This window comes from Ixodes scapularis, unplaced genomic scaffold (assembly GCF_016920785.2).
Source record: "Ixodes scapularis isolate PalLabHiFi unplaced genomic scaffold, ASM1692078v2 PGA_scaffold10__122_contigs__length_95168666, whole genome shotgun sequence".
Taxonomy (NCBI): domain Eukaryota; kingdom Metazoa; phylum Arthropoda; class Arachnida; order Ixodida; family Ixodidae; genus Ixodes; species Ixodes scapularis.
This window is the reverse complement of record NW_024609836.1, coordinates 60,086,132-60,103,242: the sequence shown is the minus strand read 5'-3', so window position 1 is coordinate 60,103,242 and position 17,111 is coordinate 60,086,132. Positions and strand designations below refer to the sequence as shown.

The following is a 17,111-nucleotide window of genomic DNA, read 5'->3' as shown; positions in this document are numbered from 1 at the left end:
GGATAAATGACTCAGTATCTTCCGCTGGGCCATAAGACCCTTCAATTTTCTTGCGGTAAAAAAAGAGGCATCTTAGCACCTCTTCATTGAAGAGACGGAGTGCTGTGCCAACCCACATCTTTTTAAAGGGATACTACAACGAAATATCGGCACTCATTTTTTGGTCTATATGTGTTCAAAAGAGCAGTATCACGTGGAACATACCAATATCTTGTTAAAAAAGTCTCGAAAAGGAATTTTAAAACGAATTAAACGATTAGCAAAGAGCACCTGGTGGATGTCGCTAACGCATCGTTTGTAATGCTCGTCTAGGAACCTTGACAGCTAGTGACGGAGGTTGTCTCGTCTCCGGCCACGACGAGAGAAGAAGGGAAGGAGGAACTCCCCTCTTCCCGAGAATAACTTTTGTGTGTCGCAGAAGTCGCTATTGTCCCCCTAGAAGATTATAGAAGATTAACCCGTCACTCAAAATTCGTACAAAAGCAGCCGCTTCGGTGGCTGGAACGACTAGGCCATCCTCTCGACGTCAGCCTCGCCGTAGCTTTGCTCGTCTTGAGACGACCTACGTCACGATTGCGTTGGATGTCACGTGCTCTAAGCTGGGCCTTCTCCGAGCGCTTGCCAGAGTGGGCCGTTTATAACGAAAAATACAGCCACCAGGATCAAAATACAAACGTGCGATTGTCATTTACGGATATTGTGGATCAACACGACGGGAATATTTCAAATTTCGTTGAAGTATCCCTTTAAAGCCGTTAGGAAAAAAAAAATAATTAGCTGATGTGAGGCCATAACCTTTAACGTCACATTTTCAGAGTCACTTCTCCAAGCCTTTCTAATGCAGTCAGCGTGCACAGGACCCTTCGATGTGTCCAAACCAGTGTCTATAAAACCGATTCATCAGATATACTTTAGACTATAGTGAAAAAAGTCTGAAAAAAAAAATGTAGAGGACGACTGTCATGACTGCCTGCATTACATGAAGCAGAGTCTCCCTGTCACTCCTTTTAATGTTGCGGGATCACGACTCACGCCGATCGAACGCGAGAGGGGCACGAAAAAGGGAACGGGCTTTTTTGCAGGACCGGTAGCCACTGTTGCAACCCGGCACGGGCCCCAGGAATTGATGTTAGGGAGGGAGGGGGGGGGGGGGGGGGGGGGGTTCGGGGGGCATTGAGAATATAAGAGTCGTTGCGAATTAAAGGGGTGCTTTCCGAAAAACAAGGGGGAGTACACCCCCGTAGAGGGGTGCACTCCCCCTTGTACGCGTTGTCTACATCCCACTGAACGGCACCGATCACAATCCATTTCACTCAACCATTAAAAAAAAAAAAAAAAAAAACTGCAGCAAAACAAGGCGACGACGCGAACCACGCGATCACAAGCAGTACGACCACACGGCAATCCGAGCGGGGAGGAGCACGCCTGTTACCCGCAGCGCCCCCTGGCGACCTTGCGCGCCGTCATCGCTGCGCCGACCTCCTCCCTCCGTTGCTTCTCGGCGCGGACGACACACTGCCCAGTTCTAGTACACCATACTTTGGGCTGTAGACTTCGTTCCCAACTGATTACAAGCAGTTTCATGGTGTCGAATGAATGCTTTGGAAGCACGCTTCAACACATCGCGAAGCAGCACGGAACAAATGCTCGGCACAGTCCATTTTAGGACTGCCTTCTCGACCTGCAAACCTGCCTTCCACATTTGGCGATTTCATAACATGCAGTAAAGTGGAGATTTGGGCCAGTTGGTTCATTGCAAGCAAAAAGCGCCGAAAAAATACAGGGACACAGACGAAGGGAAACAGGACAAGGCGCACTCTCAACTGATGTTTATTGAAAATTCACACGTTATATAACCACACACACACACACACACAAAAAAATTTTTTTTTTTCTTTTCTATCTACTCAGCTCGCGTTTCAAAAATTCAAACTCATTTGTAGATAAGGATACCGACGTGTCACTTATACAATTCTTGTCTCTGGTCCTAATTGCATACGTCTCGTGTAATTCCCGCGACACTTTATCTTTGTATCTAGCCAAAATCTTGGTGTCATTGAAGGCCGGGGTGCAAGAGCATCTATTGCAATGAATTGCAAGGTGCCCCGAAGGCGTCGTTCTTGTAGAGGCAGCGTGCTCTCGGGTGCGATCATTAACGCGCCTGCCCGTCTGGCCCACGTATGTCATCCCACACGTCATGGGGATTTCAGACGACGCCAGTGGCACATTCAACGTACTTATTTCGATGTTTGGTAGTGCAGGGATCTGAAGATGGCTGTGGTGAATTGATCTGGCGACAAAGTCGCGCCATCTTATTGGGCGCTGAAAAAGCTACCTGTACATTGTAGCGCTGGGCTACCTTTTTCAGATTGTGCGTTACATATATATGGAATGACAACAGGCCTCGTGGTCGGTCTATCGCTATTTGATTTCCGATTACCTTTAATCTTTTTGATTAAGCTTTCTGCCACTTCAACCAAAGCTCTCAACGGAAAACCAGCCCTCTGCAGGCGTTCTATCTGACCCTCGAAGCTGCCTTGCGCACTGTGCAAACATGACTTTCTGAGAGAAAGGGCATAGCCAGTTCGTGCCTGGGGGCTTCTCTCAGAAAGTCATGTTTGCACAGTGCGCAAGGCAGCTTCGAGGGTCAGATAGAACGCCTGCAGAGGGCTGGTTTTCCGTTGAGAGCTTTGGTTGAAGTGGCAGAAAGCTTAATCAAAAAGATTAAAGGTAATCGGAAATCAAACAGCGATAGACCGACCACGAGGCCTGTTGTCATTCCATATATGCACAATGTAACGCACAATCTGAAAAAGGTAGCCCAACGCTACAATGTACCAATAAGATGGCGCGACTTTTTCGCCAGATCAATTCACCACAGCCATCTTCAGATCCCTGCACTACCAAACATCGAAATAAGTACGTTGAATGTGCCACTGGCGTCGTTATGAAATCCCCATGACGTGTGGGATGACATACGTGGGCCAGACGGGCAGGTGCGTTAATGATCGCACCCGAGAGCACGCTGCCTCTACAAGAACGACGCCTTCGGGGCACCTTGCAATTCATTGCAATAGATGCTCTTGCACCCCGGCCTTCAATGACACCAAGATTTTGGCTAGATACAAAGATAAAGTGTCGCGGGAATTACACGAGGCGTATGCAATTAGGACCAGAGACAAGAATTGTATAAGTGACACGTCGGTATTCTTATCTACAAATGAGTTTGAATTTTTGAAACGCGGGCTGAGTAGATAGAAAAGAAAATTTTTTTCTTTTGTGTGTGTGTGTGTGTGTGTGTGTGTGGCTATAACGTGTGAATTTTCAATAAACATCAGTTGAGAGTGCGCCTTGTCCTGTTTCCCTTCGTCTGTGTCCCTGTATTTTCTCGGCGCTTTTTGCTTTCATAATAACTATCCTAAATTTTGCAACACTGAATAGCAGACCGGATAGGCTAAAGGCCGGCGATTCCGGAAATATAGTTAGTTGGGGTAGCTAAAACAATTGCCGTAAAAAAGCTTTACGATGTTTGTAAAACTGGGGGCTCGATAAGAGTAGATTGTTGGGCTAGTTGGTTTTGGAACTTGGAATACATTTTAGCACTCAAAAACAAGGACAAAAAGACGAGAATCAGACACCACAGCGCGCTTGATAAGAGTGTATTGTTTCTTTCCATCTTTCAGTTTTGTACAGGTTTCACAAAATGCCTTTCAAAGGCAATCACAATTCAATAACTTGCATCTATCAGGCGGTTATGCAGAAGTGTAAACGATTTGGAAAAAAAGAATGCCATCTCTTCCTTGCTGACCGATGCTGGGGAACCCCTAGAGCTTGTAATATGTCTTCTAGTTGCTGGAATTGTAGAGCTCTGCTCTGTGCACCGCCCCACAGGTAGTGAGTGCGTGGCCTCAGACCAACGTGCGTCACTAACTGATGTAGCAGTACATCCCTTGTACTTCATAAATATAAATACGTACACAATGCTTCACAAAACAGTGTCCCTTGTGCGAGTCCTTTCTTGATCAGTTAAGATACTCTGTGTTAAAAATATTTGAGTGCAGATGGGGCATTTCAAGAGCCTTTCATAACTGTGAGCCCACATCTATGAAAATGCAACTTTTTGTACTTTAGGGCAGGTGGGGCATATAAAAAAGTTTTTACTTTTGTGATTTGAGACATGAGAAGTCAACTGACCCTTCGTATAAAATTCTTTATGGCAGGTGGGACATTTAAAGGAAATTCCATTCATGAGTGTGTATTCGTGATCTAAAAGGTGACTCTCTGTTCGAAGTGTATTGGGGCTGCCGAGACTCTCAAAGGGAAATTTATTGGTGTGAGTGCTTTCGTGATTAGTTAAGTGACCCTTTGTCAGGAATATTTTAGGGCAAGCGGGACATTTAAAGAGCTTTAAATCAGTGTGATCCACTCGATCAGCATATAACCGCCACTTTTTTCTAAACGTTTCATGGCAGGTTGGGCATTTAAAGATGCATTCATCTCTGTGAGTTCTTACGTGAGCAGTTAAATCCCACTTTCTTAAAAATGCTTTAGAGCAGGTGGGGCACTTAAAGGGTCTTTCGTTCGAGTGACATTTCAAGGGCCTTTCGTCTGTATGGGTCATCTTTTCATGAGAAGTCAATTGGAACTTCATTCGAAATGCTTTAGGGCAGGTTGGGCATTTAAAGGGTTTTTCATCTGCGTGGGCACTCTTTTCATGAAAAGTCAAGAGGTACTTCATTTTAAATGCTCTAGGGCAGGTAGGGCATTTGAAGGGCCTTTCATCCATGTGAACCATTTTATGAGCAGTCAACAGCTTTTTTTTTTTAAATGCTTTTGGGCAGACGGGGCACGTGAAAGGTTTTTCATTCATAGAAGTGCAAAGATTGAAACGGGTGTGCTTCTTCAGATTAATCTTCCACTTAAATGTTTTATGGCATGCAGGACATTTAAAGCACTCTTTGCTCCTATGCACCGCTTGGTGACACCCGAGGGAGCGTCGTGACAGGAAACTTTTGCCACAAGTGTTACATTCGTTAGGCATGTGAATCTTTTCGTGAGCAACCAAGCTTGCCTTCTGTGGAAACACTTTTTGGCAAGCAGAGCATACGAAAAGTCCCTTGGTCCTGTGAGCATGTGCATGAGCATCCAAAGCATAATTGCTTTTGAATGCCTTTGGACAGAGGTGGCAGTGGAAGAGTCGCTCTCCCGTGTGTGTCATTTCGTGCCTGGCCACGTTGCTTTTGAAGAAACTGGAGTAAGGGCAAAAGCGGCAGTCGTACACAATCTCCTCCTCCTGTCGACCATGCCATCCCTGGTTCAATAGTTCTCGGGAAGAGGATGAGCCACTTTTCTCGGTAGTATTGGAGCTCTCCCATGACACGTCAACCGGCTCTGCAGGAGACACACATCAGATGAATTACAGTTCCTCGAACTGAAGTGGGGGCAGGAAAAACGTCACACACCTCTCACTGTGAATACAACTGATTGGGTACTGAACGACTTGACATCAAAAGCTACAGCCACATGCCAATAATTTGCAAATTCAAGAAGAATGTGAAATGCTTCACACGAAACCTCTGACAGTGCACAAAACAAACTATGTGAGGTGGTGGAATAGCATGTCAAAACAACCTTAAACTATATTTTTTTCCAGGCATGCTGTTAAAAAAATGTTAACCCGAAATTATGAGACAATTTTGCAACACGTCCCTCCCCACCGCCCAAAAAAAATTAACGAGCAAGATTTTCAGCGATTTGTTTTGTAATAGACACTTTCCAAAAGTCCACCAAACAACACTGGTGGGGCATTGCTTCTTGCGTGAAGAGTGTAACTGAATCTGCGCCAAGCGCCGATGCAGCACCCGTGTTGAATAGATTAACACCAGAGTGCACTAAAAGCTGATAGAGAACTCGTGTCCGATGACCCTGGTGACGTCGGGCAACCGACGTCACCAGGGTCCTGCTCAGGACGCCTGAGCTTTCAAATTTCAGAACACTTCAGAATGTCCGGCATGGATCCTGGAATTTAATGACTATACTGTTATGGATCCGGACTCGTGGCTCGGCAGGAAGAAACCCAGGTGTGCATTCTTCCACTACGTCATGGGCCGCCAGGCTAAGCGAGTCTTCAGCAATTTTGGATTGTTGGAGGCCGACAACAAAGATTATGGCACCGTGAAGGGGAGATTCGACGTACACTTTCTCCAAGAAAGTGGCTTACAGGTCTGCGTCCCTCAACAGACGGGTATTGGGATCCACGGAAACCGGGAACCAATATGTCACCAAGAAGTACAACACGGTGAACAGGTACGGAAGCCTTCGTGACTGTCTGATTTGCGACCACTTTATTCTTGGACTGAGAGACAAGGCATTCTCGGAAGCTCTGCAGTTGGACATTGCTCTCACCCTCACGTCAGCACTTGCAACGGCACGACAGAAAGAGCGTTTGCCAACAGCAGTAGCTGTTGAAAGATACCAAAACACAAGCGTCTCTCAAGACTGAAGATGCCGGCCTGGACGCAGTGGCTTGCAGCAAATGTTCGTTAAACAAACAAAGCAGCTTTCAATTTTCTTTCAAGGCGAAACGAATGCCAAAAACAATGCAATCGAATGGCACGTGCAGTTTCTGTAGAGGGTCGTTTCACAATCATTCCGAGCGATTTGGTGCAAGACCAAGGGTCACTACGCACGCGTCTACTCAAAAATGCCTGAAGAAACGAAAGGCATCTCCTCGCTGGTTCAAGCACAGGCACCAGCAGCTCTCCTCAGTGAAATCGAACAGCTGAGTGGGCAGCAAGAGGCCAGGTTTGTGACAGTAGCCGTGAACAATGTTCCCCTGACTGCCAAGATCAACACCGGCGCAAAGGTCTCAGCTGTTCCAGCCTCCTTTCTGGAAATACCCTCCTCTGGTCTGCACTCAACCGAGGTCCTTTTCGGAACGAGCGGACATGCGCTGCAAGTGTTGGGAAAGTTTGATGCTGCAATGAGGTGGAAAGACAAGCCCTCAAGGTAGATTGTCTACGTTGTTAAACAGCTTCGTTCTGCTCTTCTCGGTTTGTCAAGACTCAAAGATGTGGAACTTGTCAAGTTTCTCTGCAACACCGAAGACCCCAACATGCGCTTTGCCCATCTGTTCAACGACCTAGGGGCCCTTCTAGGCGAGCACATTAACCGTTTGGACTCTGCCACGGTACCATTCTCGCTGAGTGTATTACGAGAGGTTTTGTCGTCCAGGAGCTGCAAAAGATGGCAGATCAGAAAATCATCCATCCAGTTGAAGGCCCAACGGGCCGGTGTGCTGGGTTGCTCGTGTCCAGAAACTTTCTGGAGACTTTACACACCTTAACAACTCTGTCTTAAGAGTGTGGTATATTCTTCAAATCGTGGAAGAAATACTTGGTCAGCTGGGGGTGGCAAGTCTGTTTTCCAAAGTGGATGCTATTCCGGGTTTTACCAGATCCATTTCCGTCTATCGTGCCAAGAGCTGACCAGCCTCATTACTCTAATTGGTCATTTTTGCTTCACACGACTTTCTTTTGGGATAACGTCAACTCTGGAATACTTTTCAAAACGCATGTCAGAGATCTTGAGCGGGCTGCCAGGTGTACTCAACCTCATAGATGACGTGCTTGTCTTCGGCAAGGGTCAAGCTAAACAAGACTCAGTCCTTCACGAGACACTCGAGCAGCTCGAAAAAGCTGGAGTCAACCTTAACAAAGCCAAGTGCGTGTTAAGCACCAACAAAGTTACCTTCCTTGGATGTGTCATCTCCCGCCACAACATTCGACCGGACCCATGAAAGGTCAAGGCTATCCAAGAGCTTCCAGCTCCTGAGGATCCGGCCGGTGTCCGTCAAATCCTGGGAATGGCGAATCACTTGGCAAGGTTTCTCCTCAACTCGGCACAGAAGACAACTCCCCTCCGAGAACTGCTTCAAAATTTCCGAGTTGGTCTGGGGTCCACCACAGAAAGCCGCTCTACAAAGCATCAAGGATCTCACTGATGCCTTGAATTCAGTGCTTTCACATGCGTCTGATGCACTTCATCTACAAAATGCAGTATGTACCCGACAAGAGCATATGATGGCCAATAGTCTTTAAAGCGCTTCGGTGAATGAGGAGGAGCCTGCAGAAATGCTGAGCTGCACTGAAGTCCAATCTTTCACCATTGGAGCAATGATGGGATTCCGAAGCTGCACTCTTAATCCGGTGAAAGAAGCCCAAGAGAAAGACCAGGTGTGCCAGATAGTACTACTGGAGTACTGGAAAAACGAAAGGCCAGCAAAACCAAGACTTTCAGTCAACTTGTCACCTTTTTGGCAGTAGAGGGGAAACCTGTCTTACTGCAAAGACCCTTTGCTTTGTGGAAGTTGCCTGGTCATCCCCAGTTCCCCTCAACAGGAAATGTTGAACTGACTTTACAAGGAACATTAAAGAAGATGCTGCACGTAACAAGCAAAAGAAGCCGTCTGGCGGCCAGGCTTGTCGTCCAAGCTGACAAGAGTGGTCAATAACTGCTCAGTATGCTCGAAGAGTCGCAAACAAAACGCCAAGCCTCTTGTGCCATCGGTGACGTCTTCTCTGCAAACGGCAAATGGAGGGACTGGATTTGTTCCAGCTATGGGGCAAGGAGCATTTGTAGCATTTGCTCCATGTTGACCACGGGTCTCGCTTTCCAGATTGCATACTTGTCATGAACAAAAGCGGAGGCTGTCATCGAATGCCCAAGAGCATATATGCTTGCCATGGCATACCGGTGATAGTATTGAGAGACAATCGTTCACAATTCTCATGTGAAGCTTCCGCAGACTTCACCCAGAACCACAGTTTCCAGCACACAACCGGCAGCCCCCATCATCCTCGGGCGAACGGAGAGGGACGACTACTCAAGAAGGCGGAAGGTCCGTATTTAGCTCCGCTTGTCTACCGCGACACTCCAGGACCTACAGGACCAAGTCCAGCAGAGCTCATCGTGGGACGACAACTGCACACGCAGATCCCAGTGTACCCAGCGCTCCTGGCTCCGGGTCAAGTCAATAATGAGCTTGCAACTAGACACGACTGCCTCGTCAAAGAGCGCCAAAGGTTGCGCCTCAGTTGCCGCCACGCAGCATGATGGCTACCGAGACAGCATCCTGGAGTGGTTGTGTGGGTGAAGGACCTCAAGTGCTCAGGGGAAGTTCCTCACCAAGCCAACACCCCCAGGTCGTACTGGGTTAGGACCTCCAGAGGGGAAGTCCGGCGTAACAGAAGAGCACTCAACAAACTTCCAATTAGTTCAGGGCAAGAAAAGGTGATGTGGTTGCGCAATATGTAGTCGCACTTAAAAGACCCGCATTTTCCTCTGCTGAACGTCGCGGCAGAGGAGTAGGGCAGCAAGAGCAACTTACCTTGCTTTACGACAACGGGTGATGTCTGGACTTCATTTGTGGGCTCGTGTGAAGCAGACGGGTCATGACAATCTTCACAGTCAAAATCCCTCTGGGCCAAAGTGGCACCTGCATCATCTGCCTCTACGGGAACAAATGCGTACAAAATATTTATCTGAAACAGGCAAGGTGCAAGGCACATAAAACACAGAAACCTAACCACTACCATAAAATCCAGTATGAATGCCGTCCCCCGAGAGATCGCCCATCTCGTTTTTCTGGCTATAGGCTAACCACTCCAAAACATTGACCACCCTCAATTTCCGTCGAACATCATGCGACGTCCGACGAGAATTACATCTATGGCGCATTCTCAGTTACCAGTTTCCGTGACAAACGTGTTTATCGCATGGCGAATCTGCTGCGTCCCTGATCTGCCGTATCAGTTCCCACGACAAGGGAGTTCCCAGCAAACTACCGCATGTTTATCACACCACGGAACCCAACTTTGTCGTGTCCGCAATCTGCAGTATCGGTTACCGTGTCACGTGGCTGATAGCAGGTGCCCCCCCCATGTTTATCACTCATTTCTGATAAACTTTTGTTGTTGCATCCCCAAGGATCGCCTACGCCATAATTTTCACCCTTTATCTGTTGACCATGGTTGGGTGTTTAATTGAAATATTTTACACTATGTTGACTTTGTTTGATTCCAGCTCTTTCTTCAAGATTGTAGGTTGTTTCAAAGCAAGAGAACACACACCATCACACTATGCTCTGTCCTTGTCACGACAGTGGAAGGCATCATCAAGTGGAAGAGCCCCTGAATGGAATGACTGCAATCGCAGCATAGCTTGCCTCGCTTGATGTCCGCGGGGCTGCTCTCACAGCGTCTCTCCATGTGCACTTGCAGTAAAGACTCGGAGCCTGAGGGCGCATACCATGAGGCCTCGGAGGTTTCAGGAGCAGCCCAGTCAATTTGCTCTTTAGAAAAAGCAGAACACATCCTTATGCAAAAACATTAAAACAAATGAAACAGATTCACTCATCTCGACAAACGTTCTAGAATTTGCAGTTATTTATGCCCGGCATCAACTATTTCGTGTCACATTGCCAAGGCTAGCGCGGCTTGCACGGTGCTGCAGCCCTGGACTGTTACAAGAGCACATGGCTTCCATCCCGCGTCTCCTTTGCGCGTGCTTATGTCAAATCCCGGACCAGGTGGATTTTTTGTTGCTGCAATACACCAGTCGCCTAGAGGGCACGAGTGGCACTTCTTTCACGCAAAATTACTAACTTATCTTCTCACAAAACAATTTATCTTAAGTTTTATCAATTTATCAAAGCCTCGCAGCATGAAACATGCCGAGTTGTGCTTTTGCTTTGAAACAGAACCAGCCACCGGGGTCTATAAAGCTTGCCTGTTTTAACTGAAACAGCACTGTCCCCGTGTTCCTCCAGATGTGGCGGAGCGGTCGATGCACAACCATAGTCGTCCAAATGCATGTTTTCGCTCGGTGGAGAAGGCGGTGTCTCTTGGGGCTCTGTTGAGGATGACAATGCACAAACGTTAGTGCAAGTCGTGTCAGAAGGAAAGCCTTGTTCATGTGCCAAAATAGAAGGCTCGAGGTACACCTAAGCACTTCTTATGAGTTGTGAATGTAAAAGCATGCACGCCGCTCTTCGCTCCCTTTAATCTGCGGCATACAACGCACCGACCTTGGGCGCGGAATGGTGGAGCCGCTGCCTCGTGGACACGCAGCGCCATCGAGAGTGATCGTTCAAACTGTCGTGTGCCTTGCCACGCGAGCAGGGAACAGACAGCAAAGTAGTTCCCAGCAGAACAAACCCCTTGGTTTATCCCATGCGCCGTATATATTGCCAGGCGCCGTACAACCGATAAGAGGCGAGCGAACGCGGTGATCAGTGATAACACAACAGTGTGATAACACAGCCAGGATGACACCACACAAACTGACGCGCAGTGGCCAATGGGAGCCATGTCGACGCTCGCCAGCCATTGGGACCGAAGTGTAAAAGGTGCCATTGGCTAGCTTTGTGTGTGGTTTCATTAAGGTGCCATCTTGCATGATGACGGCTCGCTCCATGAGACAGGTAATGCTTTTTGATCAAAAACATGCCCACCTCCGTAATAACAGCATAAATCTACAAAAAAGCGAAAATACCCTACTTGTTTAACGAGGCAGCTAACTGTCTGTATTCCTTGGTCAGCCATATACAAAACGGAGTGTGCAAGCACAATCAGAAAGAAAAAAACTCGCAGCGACCTTTTTCCAGTGGGAGGGGGGGGGAAATCGCTATGCATTATTTTTTTTATTTTTGGTAGGTTGCAGGGTAGCAGAGTTTGAGAAGCGCTGCCATAAGCAGAGACCACATATTTTCTTGTTTTCTTCGTACACTTTGCCCTGTGCTTTTCCAAAACATGATAAGATTTGAAAGGCCTTCTGAAAGAGTTGCTTCAGTTAAGACAAAAATGTTAGGCCAGCTCACCTTCTTTAACTGCAATAGTGCTGTACCACTGCCCCTCGAGATGAAGATTGGAAGGGGGCATCCTGCCACCATCTTCGAACTCTGCACGTTCATCCATCAGGGTGGGAGAACCTCCCAGGGCACTGCAGAGCCAGAGAGCACGAAAATGTTACCCACCAGTGTGAAGAGAAATGCATCCTTCTTTGCCTGCTGGGGGAAAATCCATTATGCAAAAGAAGTAATACAATAAGACAGAAAAACACTTTTTATGATTTGATGGCTCCCATGTTGCAGAGGACAAGCAAAGAAAGCGAGGGCTGTTTGTAAAGGGCATGCTTTCTGGTCTATTAAATGCTTACAAAGTTATTCAATGGTGCCTACACACACAAAATCTCGGAAAAATGGTGGGTAGTAGCTAACAGAAACAGAGATCTGCCAATACTAGAAGTATTCTGCTTCTTGCTCATCTCACTAACCATGCAGACATTCGAAGAACACATTAAATGTGCTTCCAGAGTGGGTGATTTAAAAACCACTTCAAACATATTTTGGCAGAAAACATGCATGACTCCAGCTCGCAGATGTATTGTCCCAGTCCTTTTGCCAAGCTTGATCATCACAAATGCTGCAATGCAAGGGCTGCCACTTTCCTGGAAAAATGCTCACCGGAGAAAAGCTCACTTACTTTTGTGCGGATCCGGACAAAAGCACCAGTTTTTTGACAGACCCAAAGAAAAGCTCAACTCAAATTAAATTATTATGCAAAGTGGTCATTATCTTTGAGTAACAGTAGCACTACCACGGTTCTTGGAGCGTTTCAAGCAGGTGTTATACTGTGCAAAATTGCTTGATGCAAAAAATTGCATCAAGCAATTTTTTGTATTTTACTTAGAAAAGGGGCATCAAACTTTTATCGCATAAGTTTGTGCCCTGAATAAGCAATTTCCACCGCAGAAGTAATTTTCTTTGCAAACACGCAAGAAAAAAAAAAAGCTTATTGTTCATGTTGACAGTCTCACACAGTGTATACACTCTGCATCAAATCACTCTGTTATGGGGAAAAAAAAATAAAAAAAAAAATATATATATATATAATTTTTTTTAATTAGTTAAATTTATTTGATTTAAATCAGACTATTATCTCCGTAGCTAGAAAATATTGATTATTTATCACTATATGCATTTCTAGACACTGAAGGTTGCTTGATCAATTTGATCAATGCAATTTTAACAATAATTTAAAAACATAGTACAAGAATAAAAACAGCTTAGTAGTTTTTTGTTAACGAAAAAGCCGTACTGGCTTTTCTTTTTCGAGATCTGTTTTTCTTGCAATCCTACATTACTTTCCTAGTTTTCGTTTCTATATGTTGTGTACTGATTCGACTGCAAAAAGTTGTGACGATGAACAAAGTCGATTCGGGGGTAGAAATAAAGATAAATTTGTCGATTTGCCCTGAAGACCACTGCTTTTTGCTTGTGTTCAGTCCGATATCTTTCTTGTGTGATGATTTTTTAAAATTTAAATACAGAACATATGCACATAATGAAAGCATTTACGGACGGTACATTAAAAAAATGTATTTTGGGAATTATTTGATTGAAATCATCCTAGTAAAACCGGTCCGATTTAAATCCCAATTTAAGTCATCTTGATTTTTATTCTCAACCCTGGCTATAGCCCTTGTTCCGCTTCTATGCCAACCCATTTAGCGCAAGATTTACCATATTTAATTCTGATGTAGCCAGGATGAAGGAAATGCGGCCTCTTTTTCATTTTTTGTTCGAATAAGCTAAGAATTGAAAACACTGCTCTTGTAAACAAAAGGTGAAATGTAGAGATCTGGCAATGAAATGTCATTTTATAAATAAATATACAGAAACTACTGAACCTGCAGCCCTCTACACCGGCTATGTTTCCCCAGATTATTTTTTTTAATTAGCATTCTATCGAAAATTTTGTTTTATTTTCGTCGGGCAACGCCTAATATGTTATAGGACGTTTTTATATTTTAAAAAAAAATTCTGCTATACTCCGTTCACCACCAGGAAGAGACTGCAGCCAATGCCACAAGCTTAAGAGCTCGAGGTCACTGTTCTAAAGCGGTCTCCTGCAGAAGGACTAGCGCTAGAAATGCATGCCTCAAAGCCAAGAGCACAAGCTAGCTCGCGCTTGTAGCTTTGGCTGCAGTCTCAGCTTAAAGGGGCACTGACACCCCAAAGGTCTTTTTTTTTTTTTTTATTCTTTAAAACGATGCAAGTTGTAGTTGTAAACACGCAAAAAAAAAAACATCTCGAAAAAACATCTCACTGCACGCGCCATTTTTCCGCCCTTCCCTCCCGCTCCTCACCTCCTCGCTTCGTTTGATTGGTGACATCAAAAATCATGAAATTTAAAAGCTTTGTAGACGACATTTCTATAACATTTAATAGCGGCAATCGTAAAACATGTTTCTTAAAGCAAGTGCAAACGCACTACGGCCCTTCTATTTGAAATACCAAAAATCAGAGTACGGTGTGATGTCGCTTCTTGGATTTGTATCCTCCCTCGGAAAACTTGGCGGTGCTCCAGCAGAAGAAGATGATCGGTGGGTCGGGGAACCAGATGAAAAAACCGGTTTTTCACCGGTTGTTATCCGAACCGGTTTCGGATAACAAAAACAAATATGATCTTGATGTGTCAGTGCCCCTTTAAACGCTGACGCACAACCTCGGTTTTCTGCAGGGAAGATAACTCCCATAGCGCTCTCCTCTCCTAAGCCACGAGGGGAGGCAACTTGGGGCAAGGTAAAAAGTGGAGAGGACATAAGGAAGGAGGAGGCGAGGAAAAGTGGAAAGCGCGAAGTGTACGTTGGCCTTTAAGGGTGAACAGTATACTGACGTGCAGAATGACCACATGTGCATAAGGCATCTCAGCATACTTCAGTTGAGTGAACATATTTCACTTGAGTGAATTCTCGATTCTTATCGTAGATAAGCTTTTCTCCGCGTCCGTCAAGAGGCCGGTGAGCTTTTCTTCTCATCAGCCAGTTTTGCGGTGAGCTTATCTCTGGGGAGCTTTTCTCCGGTGAGCTTGTCTCCGCCGCCAGGAAATTCCATACACTCACTCAGCAACTTCAACAGGACGGCTTCAATCATGCACAAACACTATCTGCGTCCATTCTCCAACACCATTATCATAAATACCTTTCAGAGGATATGTATTGGTGCTATGTCTGAACCGATAAGGTGTGATCGCCAGAGTCTGCTTCAGGGGTTTATCCAGCTAGGTTTGACAACCTGTTTCCATTCGTTTTATACGAGTTTAGCGGAGTGCGTATAGCCATTTCGACCGAAATGCACTCCGGAGTGCGTATAGCTTTATTCTTACATTATAGGTTATTTTGTGTACTTTGTGAAGGAAATTAAAGAGGAGATTGTTGGCCCGGGGGGGGGGGGGGGGGGGGGGGGGGATTTAATCAGTGGTATACTAACCGACACGATTGCACGGCAAATGTTAGCACGACAAATGTTAGCACGGCAAATGTTACCAGCGTCACCCTCAGCAGTCGGAGTTGCTTGGAAGCGTCATTCGGCGCAGTGGTGGTTAGGCGCGCTTTCTGTTTTTGCAGTCCTTCTACGAAATGCCTCTAGGGTACGTCTTGGGAACCGGACGGATCAAACGCACCTTTCACTGCGTTCCCCCGCAGACACTCCAGCACGCAACAGCGAACCAAAGTGACACCAATTAACAAAACTAACAGCTGGGCACGCTGGATTGGATTGTCTTGTTTGATAAATCCTCATCCTGGAACGCAAATATGACCTATTCTTTGATAACAAATCTTTTTCTAAGAAAAAAATGAAATTATCTTATGTGAAATAAGTTCAAACTTATTTGGCAGCAAGAAAAAGGACTTACACTTTTAGAGCCGAAACTGTGAATTCACTACAATCACTACAATTCTATAGGCACGTAAACACGACAATCCAATCCACCTTGTGACCTTGTCGAGCTTTGTTTTTGTTTATGCGTGCTCTGTGCAAATGTGCAAGTCCTTGGCTAAGTGGCCACTAATCAGGGAATGTGGCGATTTTTTTGAGCCCATGGATACCGTGAAATGGATGGGAATACCAGGGGGTGGAAACCAATTCATCGATAGTTGCTTTGCTGCCGCGGGTCCACACCTAACGCAGGTGGCATCCCTTCGTTCATCGCAGCCCGCACGACTGTAGGGTAAACAACGAGCAGATCGTACCCCGTGTATTTTCTACAGCCTTTTGCGTGGTGCAGTGTTTGCGGGAGTGCAGAGATGAAATTCCGCGCCTACAAATGTGGTGCTTGTCACGTCGACGATGTGTGACGGGTACGGGCGATTAACGGGGCACATACAAGACGCCTATTCAGCGATGCAGTTTTAAGAAACTCTGACGACGAAAGTCTACGAAATGCAGCACCACAACCAAGCCGGTAAGTATAGCTACTGTCTGTCGCTCTTTTCACCGGTCGAAACAGCTCATTCTAACCTCGCGAAGTACCATAGTTCCATATGGACTTGCCGGTGCCGGAGTGCTGTTTCCACGGTACCTTACACGCTGAGAGTATGGTTTCTATCCAAATATGCACAATGAACTGATTTGATTAGATGTGATGTCCGCATAAAGACGGCATAATTGGCAAATGCGTAAAACACAGGTAGAAGGGTCTTTGGAATAGCCTGCTGCAGCCAGTGTTGGGAAGTACCACGAGTTTTAAGGACTTACACTTTTAGAGCCGAAACTGTGAATTCACTACAATCACTACAATTCTATAGGCACGTAAACAAGACAATCCAATCCACCTTGTGACCTTGTCGAGCTTTGTTTTTGTTTATGCGTGCTCTGTGCAAATGTGCAAGTCCTTGGCTAAGTGGCCACTAATCAGGGAATGTGGCGATTTTTTTGAGCCCATGGATACCGTGAAATGGATGGGAATACCAGGGGGTGGAAACCAATTCATCGATAGTTGCTTTGCTGCCGCGGGTCCACACCTAACGCAGGTGGCATCCCTTCGTTCATCGCAGCCCGCACGGCTGTAGGGTAAACAACGAGCAGATCGTACCCCGTGTATTTTCTACAGCCTTTTGCGTGGTGCAGTGTTTGCGGGAGTGCAGAGATGAAATTCCGCGCCTACAAATGTGGTGCTTGTCACGTCGACGATGTGTGACGGGTACGGGCGATTAACGGGGCACATACAAGACGCCTATTCAGCGATGCAGTTTTAAGAAACTCTGAC

The 17,111-nt window shown here is 46.0% G+C and overlaps 1 protein-coding gene across 1 annotated transcript; it reads right to left on the bottom strand.

The window, feature by feature from the left end:
* Window positions 1-3,643: 3,643 nt before the first annotated feature.
* Window positions 3,644-15,596, bottom strand: LOC8033290 (zinc finger protein 708). Its single transcript, XM_040501779.1, has 6 exons — window positions 15,525-15,596; window positions 11,879-12,000; window positions 10,789-10,911; window positions 10,226-10,351; window positions 9,389-9,511; window positions 3,644-5,391 (listed from the first exon to the last, which is right to left on the bottom strand). Exons 2-6 carry the CDS (start codon window positions 11,973-11,975, stop codon window positions 4,103-4,105), a joined length of 1,758 nt encoding a protein of 585 aa, XP_040357713.1. The 5' UTR covers window positions 11,976-12,000; window positions 15,525-15,596; the 3' UTR covers window positions 3,644-4,102.
* Window positions 15,597-17,111: the final 1,515 nt, after the last annotated feature.

What these genes read in the sequence shown, in the direction of transcription:
- LOC8033290 (XM_040501779.1), bottom strand. Translation starts at nt 11,975, where the DNA reads ATGGATGAACGTGCAGAGTTCGAAGATGGTGGCAGGATGCCCCCTTCC. An exon ending in CACTATTGCAGTTAAAGAAG is followed by an intron (nt 10,912 to 11,878) that starts GTGAGCTGGCCT and finishes CATCCTCAACAG; the next exon opens with AGCCCCAAGAGACACCGCCT. An exon ending in CCCCGCGGACATCAAGCGAG is followed by an intron (nt 9,512 to 10,225) that starts GCAAGCTATGCT and finishes TTGTTCCCGTAG; the next exon opens with AGGCAGATGATGCAGGTGCC.